Source organism: Haliotis rubra, unplaced genomic scaffold, assembly GCF_003918875.1.
Source record: "Haliotis rubra isolate DU_JTF1 unplaced genomic scaffold, ASM391887v1 Scf1483, whole genome shotgun sequence".
In the NCBI taxonomy this organism is placed as follows: domain Eukaryota; kingdom Metazoa; phylum Mollusca; class Gastropoda; order Lepetellida; family Haliotidae; genus Haliotis; species Haliotis rubra.
The window spans coordinates 61,828-83,711 of record NW_025765429.1 but is presented as its reverse complement, the minus strand read 5'-3'; the positions used below and the strand labels follow the sequence as shown (position 1 = coordinate 83,711).

At 42.2% G+C, this 21,884-nt stretch overlaps 1 protein-coding gene across 1 annotated transcript; it reads right to left on the bottom strand.

Annotated features, from left to right (window-relative positions):
- Window positions 1–370: 370 nt before the first annotated feature.
- LOC124269876 (solute carrier family 25 member 35-like) lies at window positions 371–9,060 on the bottom strand. The gene is given in 6 exon segments (XM_046704926.1): window positions 371–2,367; window positions 3,518–3,841; window positions 6,599–6,652; window positions 6,654–6,818; window positions 8,069–8,426; window positions 8,428–9,060. Coding segments are annotated over 6 exon segments (954 nt in total). The 5' UTR covers window positions 8,463–9,060; the 3' UTR covers window positions 371–2,349.
- Window positions 9,061–21,884: the final 12,824 nt, after the last annotated feature.

The following is a 21,884-nucleotide window of genomic DNA, read 5'->3' as shown; positions in this document are numbered from 1 at the left end:
AAAGGAGGCAACACTCATCAACAGAAGTAACATGACTTGTCAACAGAGGAGGCAACACTCATCAACAGAAGTAACATGACTTGTCAACAGAGGAGGCAACACTCATCAACAGAAGTAACATGACTTGTCAACAGAGGAGGCAACACTCATCAACAGAAGTAACATGACTGGTCAACAGAGGAGGCAACACTCATCAACAGAAGTAACATGACTTGTCAACAAAGGAGGCAACACTCATCAACAGAAGTAACATGACTTGTCAACAGAGGAGGCAACACTCATCAACAGAATTAACCAGACTTGTCAACAGAGGAGGCAACACTCATCAACAGAAGTGGCAAGACAAGTTGAGAGAAACAGCAACACTTGATACAAGTAACAAAATTTATTGACAGAAGTACAACTACTTCCCACAATAGCCTGTATTTATATTTTCACAAATGACACATTTGGGTGCTTTCTTGCTTATTAAAATACACTCTTGTTTTCAATATATCATCATACACTCACATCAATGTAATACATCTGTCAAGTGATGTATAAAGTTATGATGTGTCCTTGAGATTATCAGTGTTTGAACAGTATTCATGCATCAATAGATTATTATCTATTGCTTCATATTTGTGATCTGGTGGAAATCTGTTGAATTACAACACCCATAAGGCAAATGTTAGCTGCCATGGTGACAGGGTTCAGACATCCTTGATCACCATCACCTGGTGTTGCCACCGGGAATAATGTTCCTGAACATTCCCCATCATTTATATCATAATCACAAGGATCCTAATCAATTTGCACTTTAGCTGCTGATATTCTCATCCATCCTCACTGGCAACATTATGTAGTGACAATACCAGGGTCCTTCAGGGGTTATATCTTTTTAATCCAGGGTCACCTGAGAAATTGTTGACCTCAAACGTCCACACACTCCAATGTTATGATACATGACATTTTCACTCACCCCTTCTGACTGTCAGGTCACTGCACACAACACACAATAGCATATATCAGTCCTTTATAATTAGTAAACTCAAACATATAAGTCTTTGGCAACTAGCCCATTCAATCATCAGTCTTTGCCAACTACTCTTTTCAATCATCAGTCTTTGGCAACTAGTCAACTCAAACATCAGTCTTTGGCAACTACTCCTTTCAATCATCAGTCTTAGTGAGCTCGTCAACTCCATCATCAGTCTTTACCAACCAGTAAAATTCATACATCAGTCCTTGCCAACTAGTCAATTCAAACATACTTCTTTGCTAACAAGTCCACTCAAAACTCAACATTACAATAAAATGAAATGCACAAACATACTATTTTCAAACTGTAATCAAAAACAATGAAACTATGAAACAAACAGATACTGGTTTTAGAAATTTGGATTTCATGGCCCACTGTAAACCTTCACTGATACAGTGACTAAGGTGGTCCGCTGTTAATTATCCATCACCATCAGGTAGTACACACGAGGCCCTCATCACAAGACCCTCATCACGAGGCCCTCATCACGGGACCCTCATCACAAGACCCTTATCACGAGGCCCTCATCACGAGGCCCTCATCACGAGACCCTCATCACGAGACCCTCGTCACGAGACCCTCATCACAAGACCCTCATCACGAGGCCCTCATCAGGAGGCCCTCATCACAAGACCCTCATCACGAGATCCTCATCACAAGACCCTCATCACAAGACCCTCGTCACAAGACCCTCATCACAAGACCCTCATCACAAGGCCCTCATCACACGTCCCTCATCACAAGACCCTCATAACGAGACCTGCATCTCAAGGAAGAACAATGATTTGTGAGGAAGGTACCCACACTGGGGCAGAGTCCACTGTCCTGATCAGCCTCCCTGATCCATGGTCATCCTTTCTGATGAGGATTGGCAATATAAAGTTACTTATGAACACTGTCAAATTTTCTCAAAAGGATACATTTGAATGTTATTCTCCCCCTGTTGCGAATCTGCAAAAGACAGACACATCTGGTTGTCATCAACCTTCCCCATGAGGTAGGCAGGGCACAGCCATTTGGGGTATACTAGTAACCAACCTTATATTTGGTTGGCATACACACGAGGAGACAATACACAACTATACTTGGTCGTGGTTCCCCTTCTCCTGAGAAAGGCAATATACTGCTGCTACACACGTGTATCAGCTCTGGTACATTCCCTTCTTGACAAACACAGGCAATGTACAGCTACTACACGTGTGTATCAGCTCTGGTACATTCCCTTCTTGACAAACACAGGCAACATACAGCTACTACACACGTGTATCAGCTCTGGTACGTTCCCTTCTTGACAAAGACAGGCAACATACAGCTACTACACACGTGTATCAGCTCTGGTACGTTCCCTTCTTGACAAACACAGGCAATATACAGCTACTACACGTGTGTATCAGCTCTGGTACATTCCCTTCTTGACAAACACAGGCAATATACTGCTACTGCATGTGTGTATCAGCTCTGATACGTTCCCTTCTTGACAAAGACAGGCAACATACAGTTGGTACACTACACGCAGGTTTCAGCTCTGGTGCGCTCCTTCTTGACAAAGACAGGCAATGTACAGCTACTACACGTGTGTATCAGCTCTGGTACATTCCCTTCTTGACAAACACAGGCAATATACTGCTACTACATGTGTGTTTCAGCTCTGGTACATTCCCTTCTTGACAAAGACAGGCAACATACAGCTACTACACATGTGTTTCAGCTCTGGTACGTCCCCTTCTTGACAAAGACAGGCAATATACAGCTACTACATGCGCAAAACACAGGCAACATATCAGCTCTGGTACATTCCCTTGACAAACAAAGACAGGCAATATACTGCTACTACATGTGTGTTTCAGCTCTGGTACGCTCCTTCTTGACAAAGACAGGCAATATACAGCTACTACACGTATACGGCTATGCGAAAGGCGTATCAGCTCTGGTACATTCCTTCTTGACAAACACAGGCAATATACAGTTACTACATGTGTGTTTCAGCTCTGGTACATTCCCTTCTTGACAAAGACAGGCAATATACTGCTACTACATGTGTGTTTCAGCTCTGGTACGTTCCCTTCTTGACAAAGACAGGCAATATACAGCTACTACACGTGTGTATCAGCTCTGGTACATTCCCTTCTTGACAAACACAGGCAATATACTGCTACTACATGTGTGTTTCAGCTCTGGTACGTTCCCTTCTTGACAAAGACAGGCAATATACAGCTACTACACGTGTGTATCAGCTCTGGTACATTCCCTTCTTGACAAAGACAGGCAACATACAGCTACTACACGTGTGTATCAGCTCTGGTACATTCCCTTCTTGACAAAGACAGGCAATGTACAGCTACTACACGTGTGTATCAGCTCTGGTACATTCCCTTCTTGACAAAGACAGGCAATATACTGCTACTACATGTGTGTTTCAGCTCAAGTACATTCCCTTCTTGACAAACACAGGCAACATACAGCTACTACACGTGTGTATCAGCTCTGGTACGTTCCCTTCTTGTCTTTTTGAGGTCGCTTCCAAATGGAGTAGAGTTTGCGCACCTCGTCCCACAGCACAAGACTGATGACTGTATGGGGCCCGAGTCGAAAGTAGCTTGCCCCCCAGCCTTTGTAGAACCCCCAGATACCCTCCTTCCTGAGAATCTTCACGAGGCAATCAGACACGCCAGAGTACAGCAAGCCCTTTCCACGTGCATCCACACCTTGGTTATAGAGTCGGGTCGTCACGACATCGAACGGTGTCATGAAGCAGGTGACAATTATACCGCTGGCCATGCTGGCCACGAGAGCATTCATCCAGCTGTCTTTAGGAAACCACTGAAATGTTGATTACAAATGTGTTAATCAGTTGAGGAAGTGAAGCGCTCAGCAATGGTTATATTACTTTTAAACAATAATATTCAGATAATATTCAGATTCAGTTATACATATATATATATCCAGCTGGGTGAACACTGAAACTACTTCACAGAGTTCCTGCCCTTTGAATAGAATTAAAGTAGTACACTAGGGTAAGACATTGGGGAGACATAACATAAGCATATCACATATTAAAGGTGTACTACATGGTGCATGACAGACATATCTATTCATGACCAGGGCCACAAGTAGTAATGTATTGCAGTGTAGGAAATGGATATATAACATGTGTGTGACAGTGTATATGACATGGATATATCACAGGTGTGTCACATTGTGTATGACATGGATATATAATGTGTGTATGACATGGTTAAATAACATAGGTGTGTCACATTGTATTACATGGATATATAACATGTGTGTGACAGTGTATATGACATGGATATATAACAGGTCAGTGTTTACTTAATAGTGTTTCAAAGTAACAGGACATTGGGTCCTGTAAGTTTCAGATGTCTGTCTGACCCATTGAAGGTTCACAGGACCCATGGAATAACATTAAACACACATTTCAGATTTAACATAATTGGCATTGAAATTATTAACAGGCATAAGATTTATAAACAGCAAACAAGTGTCATATGTCACATATAACAACTTCAGTCAAAGTCAATGTGAAATATACAGTCAAACACTGGGGCCGGCAGGTTGTAGACTTCTATCGGACCGTTGGCGAATCTGCCGGATTTGTCAGACGGTCAGACACTATTCGTGAACACTGCAGGTGTGTCACATTGTGTATGACATGGATATATAATGTGTGTATGACATGGTTAAATAACATAAGTGTGTCACATTGTATAACATGGGTCTATAACACAGGTGTATGACATGGATATATAACATAGGTGTGTGACATTGTGTATGAAATGGATGTATAACAGGTGTGTGACATGGATATATAACATAGGTGTCACATTGTGTATGTCATGGATATATAACAGGTGTGTGACATTGTGTATGACATGGATATATAACAGGTGTGTGACATTGTGTATGACATGGATATATAACATACTGTGTGACACTGTGTGTGACATGGATATATAACATAGTTGCGTGACATTGTGCATGACATTGATATATAACATAGGTGTCACACTGTGTATGACATGGATATATAACAGGTGTGTGACATTGTGTATGACATAGGTGTGTGACAATGTGTATGACATGGATAAATAACATAGGTGTTTGACACTGTGTGTGACATGGATATATAACAGGTGTGTCACATTGTGTATGACATACATACAGGTGTATGGTATGGGTGTATAGGTGTACCACATTTTTATCATACACCATGTCAGATCCCCGCTGTGGTGTAGTGGATACACCTTCACAGACTCTTCTGTGGTCACGCCTACTGTTTTATATATTTGGCTCTACCCACAACACCACAGTGGGGATCTGACATGGTGTATGAGGTTGGTGTATGATAAAAATGTGTTTCATTGGCTCTACCCACTACACCACAGCGGAAATCTGACATGGTGTATGATAAAGATGTGTTATATCATTGGGTCTACCCACTACACCACAGCGGAGATCTGACATGGTGTATGATAAAGATGTGTTATATCACTGGGTCTACCCACCACACCACAGCGGGGATCTGACATGGTGTATGATAAAGATGAGTTATATCACTGGGTCTACCCACTACACCACAGCGGGGATCTGACATGGTGTATGATAAAGATGTGTTATATCACTGGGTCTACCCACCACACCACAGCGGGGATCTGACATGGTGTATGATAAAGATGTTATATCACTGGCTCTACCCACTACACTGCAGCAGGGAACTGACATGGTGTATGATGTTGGTGTATGACAAAGATGTTATATCACTGGCTCTACCCACTACACTGCAGCAGGGACCTGACATGGTGTATTTTGTTGGTGTATGGCACAGATACACATTGGTCCACACTGATCAGAATCAGGTGGTCATTATGTGTGACTAGTTGAGTACAGTGTGTGAAATTTACACTGGTCCTGTGGTCCCTGGGTAGTAAAACTTCATCATGACCACTAAATAATAAGTCTGCAGTGGTCCTGGTGGCCAGTGAATTTTGTATTGATAGTTAAGTAAATCCATGAATGTTATTTTGGACCAGTGAAGTACAGACAGGACCACTAATTATTGTTCACTCACTGGTACTGTGGTCTAGTGGGAAATTTTGAAAGGTTTCTTTCCCTGTGAGTACTGGATCTGGAATATACTTTCACTTTCAGGCAACAGAGAAAAGCAATGTATGTATAGTCCTAAGCTGTATGCATCAGTGGTGAATAGATGAAGTAACATATGCCGGTGATCTATCATACACAAGCAAAGCTATGTCAGCGCTATGAAGACCCCGTATCCCACACTTTAACCCAGACTTACTATAGTCATAACACCAACATAGCTCTCTGCATGTGGACCCTGGATGTACCTACAGAGTTTAACATGATAACTAGACAATACATCTGCACAGTACGGTGCAATATTGCAAACAACAGTGATTACCATGGAACAGGAGTAATACAATGTTTCCATCAACAAAATAATTGCAAATCACTGAAGGAGTCGCCAGCTGCATCCTCTGGCAGTAAACTATTTCACATAGGAAGGCATACAGCTGTCTACAAACACACAGCACAAACCTTGTATTCCACAATGTAATCCTTGGCGACAGAAAAAGTGGACAGCTGTGATGCCGGATCCTACTGTTACCCGGCAGACGGCTGCGTTGACCCCTCGCCACAATCCCACCAGCCCAAACTGGGAGTATATAGTTCGTATCCCATGACTCATGCTCTCATGGGGATGCTGGGTCCCCACGGCGATGTCCCGTACAGCCTGGGCCTGAAGATGGGTCTTCACCTGCACACACACAAACACAGTCATGCACCATGTGCACCAGTGGCCTGGAATAGGTGAGAGATAACTAAAGTCCTATGCCGAGTGCAAGGTAAAAGGCATAATCCTAATAATTGTGGAAGAAGCCGTGGCTGAATGGGTTAGGCGGCTGACTTGCTGGCGATTAGGTGGGTGTGGGTTTGAATCGTAGATGGGACTGAACGCAACTAAAGTACTGGAATCTGTACTTTACTGAGAAAGTGCAATCCCAGATAAAACACATGTTACATCTGATACTTTCTAAATGGCGTTGTGTATTCAAGTAATAATCTGAATAATCAGTGTAAATTAATGGTTAGTCTCAACACCGATGAGAAGATAATCAAAGTTTACAAGTTTCAGGCTTTATACATGTACTACCATGGACACTTAATACTGGCTATGTAGCATGCTTCTGTGATGGATGCTAAATATTGATAATAAGTGTCCATGGTAGTATGGGGCCTACTTATAGGTGCTGTGAAGTATCAGAGTTCTTCAATGAGCCAATATGAGTAGTCTCCCTTCTACCATGGACACTTATCAACATTTAGCATCCACTGCGAATCATGATACTACATAGTCAATATAGGTATAAGACCTACTACTATGGACATTTATTATCGATATTCAGTGTTCGTGACAGAATCATGATACTACAGACTAGATCTATACAACTATGGACACAAAATATTGATGTTTATAGCTATGACAGAATCATGACACTTCCCAACTAATATAAGTAGGATCCTACTCCACATATCCTACCAAACACACTCCCATCCAGTGTGCGAAATAGTTTCCAAATCTTGCTAGTCAGCTGGGCTAGCTATGCCTGAAAGGTACTAGCCCAGAAAATAATTCACTAGCCCAAAATTTGAATGTAGAAACTAAGCAATAGGTTACAAAAATAGATGAGTGTAAGATATTGTCGGAATGACAAGGGTTTCATCATTAAGCTGCTAATAATGATGAACATCTTTATCAGGCCATAATCTTGCATGATTAAAAGTGTATTACAACCGAACAAGTCGGAGAGAGTGATACATTTACATGAAAATGACCCCATGAAAATTCACTAGCCAGTCGGGCCAGTGACTGGAGATTTACTGGCCCGACTGGATTGTTACTAGACATGGGCTAGCAGGCCAGTTGCTATTTCGGACACTGCTCCCATCTGAACATACCATGTAAAATGGGCTCCTCCCTACAAACACACTCCCATCTGAACATACCATGTAAAATGGGCTCCCGACCATGGCTCCAACACATCCTGCAAATGCTCCTGCCATGATGCTGCGTACAAAGCTTGGATGTCCAGTTTTGTCCATGGTCATCCCCAGGTTTATCAGGAGTTGGTAGCTGCCCAGACGGATGCCGTTCATGAAGAACTGGTACCACAGTGCAGGGACCAGGCCACTCTGCAGGGCCAATACTCCATCGTTTTTGGCTACGGTGTAGAAGGCATGGGCAGCGTTCCTGTAGTGGATGGCGTACTGGCCCCTTGACTGGAGTTCACCCTGGAGCTGCATTCGCGTCTTCACAACCTCCAGGGGGTTTGTGAAAAAGCCTGCCCCACATGTGGCTATTCCCCAACACAAACTCCACCGCGCCATGCTTCTCGGACATGTTGTAAACAGGACGCAGGTATGTTGACTGTGATCAGTCAGTAGAAATGTGGTTTTGAGTTTGTGTGAAATGTGTCAGGTATGGCACCATCTGGTCGACAGTAAGCAGTGGCAAGTCAGTGTTTTGCGTGATTGTCATTCAGCTCAATTGCTGTTGTAATAACGTACTCATGTATAGTGACAGCCGTGCGTGAAGCAAGCCAGTGTTCCGGGCGACTGGGTCAAGGAAGCACGTGATAACGGGTTCAATGGCTTGCTTTGATTAATGTTTGTCGCCAACTATGAGAGGAGAATACAAACCCGCCAGGACGAAAGCAGACGTGAATTCCTTGCCTCACACTAGCAGACGACGTGTTGGTGCACTGTCAGCCAAAGTCAAATTCATTCTGTCACGTTCAGCGAGGTATTTCACAATGGCACGTGCCACAAAGCTTACCGGCGGCAATAAATCATGTGTTTAATCTCCGTGTGTGTCTGATGTGTGCTCATTAAGAAAACAGCGCGTGCTTGCACATCGCGTGGAACATCATAGGAAGCGAAATGACTTGCAGCGTGACCAAATGACGAAACTTCCGGCAAGCGCCAATATTTAGAGTTGTCTCCCCTAGAACGTACTCGGCCAGGGTTTTTTTCCAGAGACAGGAACAATACCAGCCTGGTTCTTCTGGGTCTGTTGCGCCTGCGCTAACGCTCCGACACACTCGAGCGTTAGCGCAGGCGCAATACAGACCCAGGGGACCAGGCTGGACCAATACGTGACAACTCGTGTTATTCCGTGACGAGCCTTGCAGTTAACGGAAAGGGACGAATAGGTGACGGATGAGACAGATCGTAGTCAATCTACGTCCCGCTATGGTTGTGACAATATTTATGCATAAAAGAACGAACTTCTTTGAGTGGCATTTTCAGAAGTTGAAGAGTCTGATAAGGACGAACTTTATGGATGAACAACTTCTTTATTTAGGTGATGTGACGTTTCGATACAGTTTCTTGTATTGTTGCCAAGTAGGTATGAAACAGACATGTGATGTGATGAAAAGGGACTACAAGAACGAACCATGATAATTAATTGTCATTGATTTCCACGCCAAACCAGGTCGGGGACACCTCACTGTGCCTCCACCTATTGTTCTAGGTAGAGGTTCAGTCGGCCATTGTAGGTAGGTAAACAATGGTCGGATTAACTACAGTCTGTTGCAGTAAAGAGATTAAAATAATTACGAAAAAAACCTAGAATACTTTGTTTACATAATTTATTCATGTCACTGTACACATTGCACACATACATACATACATACATACATACATACATACATACATACATACATACATACATACATACATACATACATACATACATACATACATACATACATACATACATACATATATATATATATATATATATACGTGTAAATATTATGTGTTATGTGTTATATATATATATATATATATATATATATAACACATAATATTTACACGTATGTTTCACTTGACATTTTTCTTTAGACATTTACAATCCAACCAAATGCGACACAGCATCAGCACATCCTTATTCAGATCGATCTTCTTCATTGGTACGTAAGCCTGACATACATACAAACATACAGACATACAGGATATCCATACATACAGATTTACAGACAGACATCCATGCATACATATATACAGACAGACAGACATACACGCACAGACAGACAGACATACACAGAGACAGACAGACAGACATGCATATATATTACAGCAAATACACTACATACTCCACAAATAGTGATGTAATCTAAGAAGTTGGTGAATTATGCAAGTATAATTAATCAAATAACATTTTTTACAGGTTTGCTCTCATTGCAGACAGAATGCCGAGGTAATAGCGCCAAAATAATAATTCTGGAAATTCCCTGGAAGGAAATTCATGTGAGCATTTAGAGCTAAAAGTATGTTTGGTTTAAAGATACACAATCAAACAGCTACTGTATATTATCAGAAGGCTTCTTGTCACGGTGGTAGCGTATTTCTTCGTTTGTCAGTTGTATACAATGGTGTATGATAACGTTAAGCTGCTTTACCTAACATGCGTTTAATTGTTAATAATTGTTCAATACCACGAGGAAATGCTGAGTATTTAGACAATTTGGACAGGGTCCTGTGAATTGTAAGAATCGACCGTATAAATGATTTTCAATCTTAATACGTCAGAAAGTAAGTGTTGTAGGTATAACTTGATGGTTAGTACACCTTTCAATAGGAACCTAGAAAATACTGAAAGATAATAAAAGAGGAACGGACAAAATATGCATTCGAACGAAATGAAACATTTATTTGTGGATTGACTTTTTGTCAATCACTGAGCAATACCGTAGGCCACACGTCAAAGACACATTACTCACCAAGGCTACACACACACATTACTCACCAAGGCTACACACGCACACATTGGTCACTAAGTCTACACACACATCGGTCACCAAGGCTACACATACACTGGTCAGCAAGGCTACACACACATCGGTCACCAAGGCTACACACGCACACATTGGTCACTAAGGCTACACACACATTGGTCACCAAGGCTACACATACACTGGTCACCAAGGCTACACACACATTGGTCACCAAGGCTATTCACACACTGGTAGTGTTACAGTACATCCAGAAATTATTGAGAATTTAAAGATTGTAATTTTTTTTTTTTTCACTCATTACTCACGTATTAAATGTGAATATTACCAGAACAGAACTCCAGATTCAAAGACAGGTGAACAGTTAGTATTTTGTCAAGTCACCATGGGCAGCAATGCAGGCTTCAATGCGGCGGGGCATACAACTGATCAAAGAAGTTAAAAAGTCGTGGTCCATGCTGTCCCAATATCGGACCACCTCTTCTTTCATTTCTGCAATATTTGTCAGATTTGTCTTATTGACACTTTCCTTCATAAGTCCCCAAACATTTTCTATTGGATTTAGGTCAGGGCTATAGCTTGGCCAATCTAATAATGTCATATTTTGGGTCCGAAACCAGGCCTGTGAATGCTTTGAACGATGTTTTGGGTCGTTGTCCTGCTGGAAAATTGAAAAATTTCAATAGAACACGTGAGCAGATGGAAGTAAATATCCCTCGAGAATATCAGTGTACCGCTCACTGTTCATATTCTCTTCAAATACACAGAGGAGCGTTGCCCCTAACACAGATATGCCACACCACACGTTAAATTTCGGACTGTACTTTGGGCGCTGATACAAAGGTTTTTCAGTTTGTTTGGTCCAGAATTTCAGTGTATTAGGAAACAGCCACACAGAACTTTCATCTGAGAAAATTACATTGTCCTAGTTAAAATTTAAATGCTGTAAGCACCAGTTCAACCTTCGCTCCTTTTGTTCAGGTTTCATGATCGGTGATGGAACTCCTCGACTTTTCTGCCAACCCGTTGCATGCAGCTCAGTTCTAATTGTCTCCTTACAGACAGCCACATTTCCTCTATCAATCATATCCAGCCTTAAGTTTTCTAAACTCCTTCGTTTGTTTTTAGAAACAAGAATACCAAGCCGCTTCCTGTCACCGACAGTCAATTTTCTGGGCCTACCTGCGCCTCCCTGGTGCTCAATGCCGTATCCATTTGCAATATTTTTCAAAACACGATAAACAGTGGACAAAGGGATGCCTGTTCTACTTGAAATCACTTTAGCTGATCTGATGTCCTTGTTATAATACTCTAAAATCAACTTCCTCTTCTCTAAATCATTCATAATGAGGATCACTGAAAATGTCGTCTGCTAGCAAGTAAACAGAGGGGGATAACTCTTCACAAACTAATGAAAGGATTAACGGAGTTGTCTCTCTTGAATGAAACCAAGCACTTGATAGTTGGTCAAGGTTGTTTATACTAGAAATCCAATTAAACATATTCCTAAAATTCTCAATAATTTCCCGCATACTATATAAGGTTGCAGCGGAAAATATATATCTTGAAGACATTTTGTAGAAAATGGGGTCTAGAAATCAACACGAATACGACTGAAATACTAGTGTTTAGGAACGGGACCTATAAATAGTATAGAAAACGTGAAATACGGGAATATAGACGTTAAAGTTTTATCTTATTACAACTGTTTAGGCATCATTTTATCATCCCGAATTTCATGGAGAAAAGGTGTTAACAATTTAGTTTTGACGGCAAATAAGGCGCTCTTCGCAATAATATCACTACAGAGAAATCAGCAAGAATGGTGTTACACAGTTTGTGAATCTAGAACACTGACCACCTATCAATGATTTAAATCATTATTGAATACAGAATATTACCTGACAACCATTACGACCAGAGAATCACACCGACTGCTGTTTCTAGTAAGATCTGTCGCACTCCCCCTAAGAATAGATATACGGGAAGGTGGGAACGAATACCGCCAGAAGAGAGAACATGTTTTATTCTTATTATATTTGTTTTAATGTTTCATACTATTTTACAGTTTCACATGGGCTCCATCGTGCAGGGTAGAGATCAAGAGATGAAGTCAGGTTTGGTTATACAGAGCATGTAGCAATGACAATGCAAAATAAATCAGTCGTTGAACAGGTTGTGACATGCCGACCAGAATTTGTAAAAAGCGTCGACTCTGGAGCTTAACATAGCTGCATATTTGGTTAAATTATAATATTGAGTAAGCCTTTTCAACATGAACTGAAATGTTGGCATATTTCCGGATGTGTTACGATTAAAAATAATACTTTTGAAAAGGATGAGGATCCTTCTTTGACGTTCAATGCCCATGTTAACCAAGTGAGCAAAACATGCTTCTTCCATCTCAGGTCGATCAGCAACATTCGCCAGTACTTGACTTCTGCAGCAACTCAAGCCCTTGTTCGAGCTCTAGTAACATCCAGGCTCGACTATTGTAACAGTGTTCTTTCTGGCATCAACTCCAATCTGATTGATAAACTGCAGAGGATTCAAAACACCTCTGCCCGCATTATCAGTAGAACTTCTAAACGTGTCCACATCACTCCTGTCCTTAAAGAACTCCACTGGCTTCCAGTCAAGGCAAGAATCGATTTCAAAATTCTCTCCCTGACGTACAAATGTCTCCATGGCTTGGCCCCTTCCTACCTCTCTGACCTGCTTCACCCATATGTACCTGCCCGCAGTCTCCGTTCCAACTCTCAGAATCTTCTTGTGATACCCTCCTACAAACTGAAATCTTTCGGACACCGCAGCTTCGCCTACACAGCACCGGCCCTCTGGAATGTTCTTCCATATGACATCAAAGACTCTGACAGTTTTGATAGTTTTAAAGCAAAACTGAAAACCCACCTTTTCTCAGTATACTTCTCATAACTTCACCCATCTTCATCTTTGTAGCGCTTTGAGCATACCCAAGGGCGTGGAAAAGGCGCATTATAAATGTGCATTATTATTATTATTATTATTAAGAGATATGGTGAAAGTGGATCTCCTTGACGACAGCCTCTATAGATGTTGAAGTTTGAAGAACCAAAACCATTAACTAGTACACTTGAAGTTATATTTTCATAAAATACACGTACCCAGCTTTTGATGGAATCTCCAAAATTGAATAAGGTGAGTGTTTTTCGATGAATGACCAGTCTACTGTGTCAAAGACATTTTGAAAATCTACAAGAAGTAAAAGTCCAAGTAAAAGTATGTTGCGGTATAATCAATAAAATAAATTTGCCAAATAATATCACCTATGTATCTCCCAGACATGAAGCCATTTTGATCTTCACTTATCTAAGTGTCAAGAACAGACTTGATTCGTTTTGAGGTAGCCATCGAGGCAACTTTATTAAATACTGACAGAAGTGATATCGGGCCCCAGTTTTTATGTATTGTTTAGGCTTATCTCCCTTGGGAATACAGGTAATAAGTCCTTGCTTTTGAGTAACTGATAGTTCTCCGTTTCTGTATCCATAGTTTAAAGAACGTAGAAAGTATTCTCCTAAATCATGTCAGAAGAACTTAAGGAATGCAGCAGTAAAGTCATCTGCGCCTGGACTTTTATCATTCTTAAGAACATGTTTAATGTGTGACTTACATGTAATCGAAAACAAATATCATCATTTTCTACTAGAATGTCCTGCCTATCATAACTCAATAATAAGATATCTTCCACTGTACTACTGTTTTCAAACCACTATCATGAAATCAAATATACTGCTATTGTCATTTGCTTGACAACGACAATTGAGTCTATGCCGAAACGTGGCCTATGCAGAATAAAGAATTGTATATCCATAAAAAATAGTCCTCATTCTTCATCAGTAAATCCTATCTTGATACAAATATGCAAAGTTGATTGAGGAATCGCTGTGAAAAAAGGAACATGGTATGAGTAATCACTGTGTTCAAATGAATTTCTTGTTTGTTCTCTTGGGCCATTGGCCTTCATACGTTGCCCATTGACCTTTACACCAAACTTAACTGTATAAATTTCACACACGCACGCACACGCACGCACGCACACTGGTCACCAAGGCTACACACACAATGGTCACTGAGACAACTGACATGTGAATACAGCCACAAACCTACAAACTTAAGATGGCAAGATTCTAGATATATGTGTCAACATTACTTTGACATCTTTAACAAATACGGATGAACGAAGCTATAAAATATACATCAAGATGTTTACTGTCAAATCCACCTGTGGTGGTAGTTAAGGTGTACCATAAGAGTTAACTCACTTGAGAAATTGGGGGTGGTTTGATAACAGAATCGGCCATCCATCCATAGCAGTGGACGTCCTTGGGAGCATTACATGTCATTAAAACTTCTGTCCTCTATCTCACCTCTCTCCCTCCACCCCTCAACCACCCCCGTTCTCCCCCTCCCCTACACGCTCACACCTACATCATCTGACTCTTTCAAATCCGTAGTCTTTATGAAGAGCAGCGAAATGCACGGCACAATATACACATCACAATACAGTGAAAAGGTTTGGACAATAAACACACTACGTCAAGCAAAACACTTAAACGTTGTAGGGGCGGGAATGCAGTGCCTTTTTTACTTCAGAAACTTCACACCTCTCCATCCTTCCCCCATAACTTTTTTCCCATGCCTCACTGAATCCTAAACAATCCCCTCCTACTAGACCTCCTTGAATCCTTACAACCCCCTTCCTACTAAAACCTCCCTGAATCCTTACAATCCTCTCCTCCTAGACCTACTGAATCCTCCTTACAATGCCCTTCTACTAGACCTCATTGAATCTTTACAATCCCCTCCTACTAGACCTCCTTGAATCCTTACAATCCCCTTTCTACTAAAACCTCACTGAATCCTTACGATCCCCTCCTCATAGACCTACTGAATCCTCCTTACAATGCCCTTCTACTAGACCTCATTGAATCTTTACAATCCCCTCTTACTAGACCTCACTGAATCCTTACAACCCCCTTCCTACTAAAACCTCCCTGAATCCTTACAATCCCCTCCCCCTAGATCTTAATGAATCCTTACAATGCCCTCCTAGACCTTACTGAACCCTTACAATCCCGTCCTCCTAGACCTCCCTGAATCCTTACAACCCCCTCCTCCTAGACCTCCCTGAATCCTTACAATCCCCTCCTAGACCTTACTGAACCCTTACAATCCCCCCCCCCCTAATAGACCTCACTGATTCTTTATAATCCGCTCTTCTTAGACCTTACTGAATCCTTACAATCCCCTCCTAATAGACCTTACTAAATCCTTACAATCCCCTCCTCCTAGATCTTACTGAACCCTTACAATCCCCTAATAGACCTCACTGATTCTTTATAATCCGCTCATCTTAGACCTCCCTGAATCCTTACAATCCCCTCCTAATAGACCTTACTAAATCCTTACAATCCCCTCCTCCTAGATCTTACTGAATCCTTACAATCCCGTCCTCCTAGATCTTACTGAATCCTTACAATCCCCTTCTACTAGACCTTACTGAATCCTTACAACCCCCTCCTCCTAGACCTTATTGAATCCTTACAATCCCCTTCTACTAGACCTTACTGAATCCTTACAATCCCGTCCTCCTAGACCTTACTGAATCCTTACAATCCCCTCCTAGTAGACCTCACTGATTCTTTACAATCCGCTCTCTTAGACCTCACTGAATCCTTACAATCCCCTCCTAGACCTTACTAAATCCTTACAATCCCCTCCTAGACCTTACTGAACCCTTACAATCCCCTCCTAGTAGACCTCACTGAATCTTTACAATCCGCTCTTCTTAGACCTTACTGAATCCTTACAACCCCCTCCTCCTAGACCTCCCTGAATCCTTACAACCCGCTCCTCCTAGATCTTACTGAATCCTTACAATCCCGTCCTCCTAGACCTTACTGAATCCTTACAATCCCCTCCTACAAAACCTCACTGAATGCTTACAATCCCCTCCTCCTAGACCTTACTGAACCCTTACAATCCCCTCCTACTAAACCTCACCTAACCTTACAATCCCCTTCTACTAAACCTCACCTCACCTTACAATCCCCTACTACTAAACCTCACTGAATCCTTACAATCCCCTCCTACTAAACCTCACTGAATCCTTACAATCCCCTCCTCCTAGACCTTACTGAATCCTTACAATCCCCTCCTACAAAACCTCACTGAATGCTTACAATCCCCTCCTCCTAGACCTTACTGAACCCTTACAATCCCCTCCTACTAAACCTCACCTAACCTTACAATCCCCTTCTACTAAACCTCACCTCACCTTACAATCCCCTACTACTAAACCTCACTGAATCCTTACAATCCCCTCCTACTAAACCTTACTGAAACCTTACAATCCCCTCCTACTAAACCTCACCTCACCTTACAGTCCCCTCCTACTAAACCTCACCTCACCTTACAATCCCCTCCTACTAAACCTTACTGAATCCTTACAATCCCCTCCTACTAAACCTCACTGAATCCTTACAATCCCCTCCTACTAAACCTCACTGAATCCTTACAATCCCCTCCTACTAGACCTCACTGAATCTTTACAATCCGCTCTTCTTAGACCTTACTGAAACCTTACAATCCCCTCCTACTAAACCTCACCTCACCTTACAATCCCCTCCTACTAAACCTCACCTCACCTTACAATCCCCTCCTACTAAACCTCACTGAATCCTTACAATCCCCTCCTAGACCTTACAGAATCCTTACAATCCCCTCCTAGACCTTACTGAATCCTTACAATCCCCTCCTACTAGACCTCACTGAATCCTTACAATCCCCTCCTAGATCTTACAGAATCCCTACAGTCCCCTCCTAGACCTCACTGAAACCTTACAATCCCCTCCTGCTAGACCTTGCTGAATCCTTTCAATCCGCTCCTACTAGACCTTACTGAGACCTTACAATCCCCCCTGCTAGACCTTACGTAACCCTTACAATCCCCACCTGCTAGACCTTACTGAATCCTTACAATGACAACTTGCAGTCCCTTTCCCTCGTGCCGTACTGAGACACCCCTCTCGCCACGTACACAGGTTAATCCTTATAACTGCCCCTCGCCAGTATCTTACCGAATTCCTACAATTCGTTCTCTTCAATGCCTTACTGAATTCTTACATCCCCCCTCCCACAACACTTAACAGACTCCTCCAGTCCTCAAAGAACAGCAATATACATTGCTCTGTACAAACAACACAATGCAGGGAAAGATTGCGACGATACAGACACTAAACCTTGAAGGGAGCGAGAGTACCCATGCCTTATTGCTTCCATAAACTGTTGACTTCAGACTCTATAATGACAGCGTTCCGCGGCTGCACACCAGAAAGACTGTACTTGACAAATCCTGGCCTTTCTCCTCCTGTATGTTGAAGGTGAGCTTTGTCCGAGCTGCATGGTCGAACGCTTCCCTTCTGTCGACAGCTCTGCAGTATGTAGATACTCACCTGATGTCATTCATTGGTGACACCCCAGGAAGATGGCTGGTGTTGGGACTTTGTACGGCACGGGGGCTATTGTTGTTCTGTTGTTATATCTGGGGGGCATCCACTCCATCACTTCCGGTCCCAGAAGGGTAGATGCTGGAACCAGGATCAGGGAGTCTGGATTTTCTGATGTTGATCCTGAGGTATGTACTGGCAATAATGGTGCCGTTTCTTAACACCGAACAGCCTGATTGTGATAATGTAAGTTAAACCGCTCTGGTTCCTAGAAACCATCGACATTGTTTTCAGGTAGCGTCGTTCCAGATACCATGCTACTTTGACGTTCAAATTCACAAGACCACAACGCTGCATCTTCTTAAAACATGTATCAACTAAGACGAGATAAACCTAACGAAATCGTCCACGTATCTGCAATAAGAAAACACCACGTGGAAGAAAGGCCTGTTTCCGGTCTAGAGTTTCACTAACACGCTCTTCAAGCAGCCACTCTAAGATGTTTTAGGTTTTTGTATTCCCGGTCAGATTTAATCCCTAGAAGTTCTTTAATGAGATCGAGTAGCGTCCGACCACCAGCTGTTAACGTCATTACACCAGGTGTTAATATCACCAGCTGTTGATGTTAGTATCACCAGGTATTCATGTCAGCCCGCCAGGTGTTGATGCCAGTGGACCAGGTGTTGATGGCAGTCCACCATATCTTGATATCAATCCACCAGTTGTTGATGGCAGTCCACCAGATCTTGATGTCAGTCCACCAGGTGTTGATGTCAGTAGACCAGGTGTTGATGGCAGTCCACCAGGTGTTGATGTCTGTGGACAAGGTGTTAATGTTAGTGGACCAAGTGTTGATGTCAGTCCACCAGGTGTTGATGTACGTCGACCAGGTGTTGATGTCAGTCCGAAAGGTGTCAGTCGACAGGGTGTTAATGTCAGTCCACCAGCTGGTGATGTCAGTGGACCTGGTGTTATTGTCAGTAAACCAGGTGTTCATGTCAGTCGATCGGGTGTTGATGTCAGTCCACCAAGTGTTGATGTCAGTGGACGAGGTGTTCATGTCAGTAGACCAGGTGTTCATGTCAGTCTGTCAGGCGTCGATGTCATTCCACCAGGTGTTGATGTCAGTCCACCAGGTGTTGATGTCAGTGGACCAGGTGTTGATCAGTAGACCAGGTGTTGATGTCAGTCCGCCAGGTGTTGATGTCAGTTCACCAGGTCTTGATGTCAGAGTTCCAGGTGTTGAAGTCAGTGGACCAGGTGTTGATGTCAGCGGACCAGGTTTTAATGTCAGTCCGCCAGGTGTTGGTCAGTTCACCAGGTGTTGATGTCAGTGTTCCAGGTGTTGATGTCAGTGGGCCAGGTGTTGATGTCAGTGTTCCAGGTGTTGATGGACCAGGTGTTGATGTCAGTCTACAAGGTGTTGATGTCGCCAGGTGTTGATGTCAGTCCGCCAGGTGTTGATGTCAGTCCGCCAGATGTTGATGTCAGTCCACCAGGAGCTAATCGTGTTCCTGGGTTTTTTTAAAAGCTGTCACCTTCCCCGTAAGTCAAGCCCCATATTCACCGAGGTGACATCTAATGTCGATGACAATGTATGATAACATTATATATCCGAATGGCGAACGTCATAAAAAACACATTAGAAATGTCACATCAATCAGAGTGCAGAAGCCATCCAGATATCAGACAAAGCATCTACAGATCTCATCACGGTGTATGTGTTTACGGGAAAGAGCAACTCGCGAATTCTAGGCATCTGGCTAGCTTTTCTGACGCCCTATGTGTAAATTGATTTACACCATAAAACTTTAGAAATCAAAATGCTTGGTTGGAAGACGTTTATTGCTGGTTTTGAGTGTAAATTTTATCGATATTTGGATGATTACAGCATGTCAGCTTATACAAGTGAGGACAGAACTGTTGAAAGCTCCCATACCAGACACTGTCACATATTTTTCCATAGGCCACGTGTTGCCTACAATGTTGTGAACATAGCCACGTGTTGCCTATAATGTTGTGAACACATCCACGTGTTGCCTATTATGTTGTGAACATAGCCACGTGTTGCCTACAATGTTGTGAACATAGCCACGTGTTGCCTATAATGTTGTGAACATAGCCACGTGTTGCCTATAATGTTGTGAACACATCCACGTGTGACGTAGTATTTTACTACATAGAGCAGTGTTTTTTGGTGTAAAAACTTGAACCACGTGTACCGGAGGTATTGAAAGATGTATTTGGTACCGTTGGAAAGCTTGGAATCTTAAGTTTTCCCAAACCAATGTTTCCAGACTTGAAAGTGTCAGGCAACATGTCATTTTGGGCCGTTTCCATGATACCCATGCTAGTTTTCAGAGAATATGACAGCTATATGTAAATCACTATATCTTCGCTATGTATGGTGATTTTATCATTTTTGAGAATGCATGTGCTGATCCAAGCACCGCTCCAGCGAATCGTGTAAAGGTCAAGGTCAAAGGTCAAGGTCACAGTAATCCTATTTGTTGCTATTCTTGCATGAAATTCTATGTTTAACCTCGCATCTTCTTAACTGTGTGGACATGTTCACAACATTGTAGGCAACAGATTGCAACCTCCAGCTGGCTAGCAAAATAGAGGAGTTTGTCTACCGGAGGTAAAGCCAGATGTAACTGGTACCGTTGGAAATCTTGGAATCTCTAGTTTTCCAAAACAAATTTCATGTCCATATTTGTAAACAGTTCAGTTGTATGTTACTCAAGCAATTGCTAAAACATATACATAAAGCAAAATGTTAATGTCATCTTTGATTTAATCACATACATAATGTCATTGAAAGTCCTGGTTGCCACGGCCACGCCCCCAACAATACTTTTGCATGACACTGGCAATATTTGGCTTCATAACATAGTGTCTGAGCTCTGAACCAATGCAGTTGGTCTTCTTTGTGTTGACATACCAATAATATATGAGGAAATATTAGATGTTAGCCCAAATTTGCTACAAAACGGATGAATGTGACCTTGCTCGTCATGTGAATGTGTTAATGTATTGATCACCCAGGGAGCAGGATATTATAAACACCAGTAAATATTCTTGAAAAGTTACATAGATAGATTGCATTCTGTGATACACTTATATATGCATGGTAACCATGGAAACGCCCTGAATCCCAAGTGTCCTAACAATTGCGTGTCCTAACACGATGCGAGGTTAAACATAGAACTTCAAGCAAGAATAGCAACTAATAGGATTACTGTGGCCTTGACCTTTGACCTTAACATCATTGCTTTATGCGTTTCGATGGTGCTTGGATCAGCACATGCATTCTCAAAAAATGATAAAATCACTATCGTGAAGATATAGTGATTTATATACAGCAGTCACGTCCTGTGAAAAATAGCATGGTTACCATGGAAACCCACAAAATGACATGTTGCCTGACACTTTCAAGTCTGGCCACATTGGTTTTGGAAAGCTTTCCAACGGTATCAGATACATCTTGCAATACCTCCGGTAGACCCGTGAAGGTCCGGGTTAGAATACTAA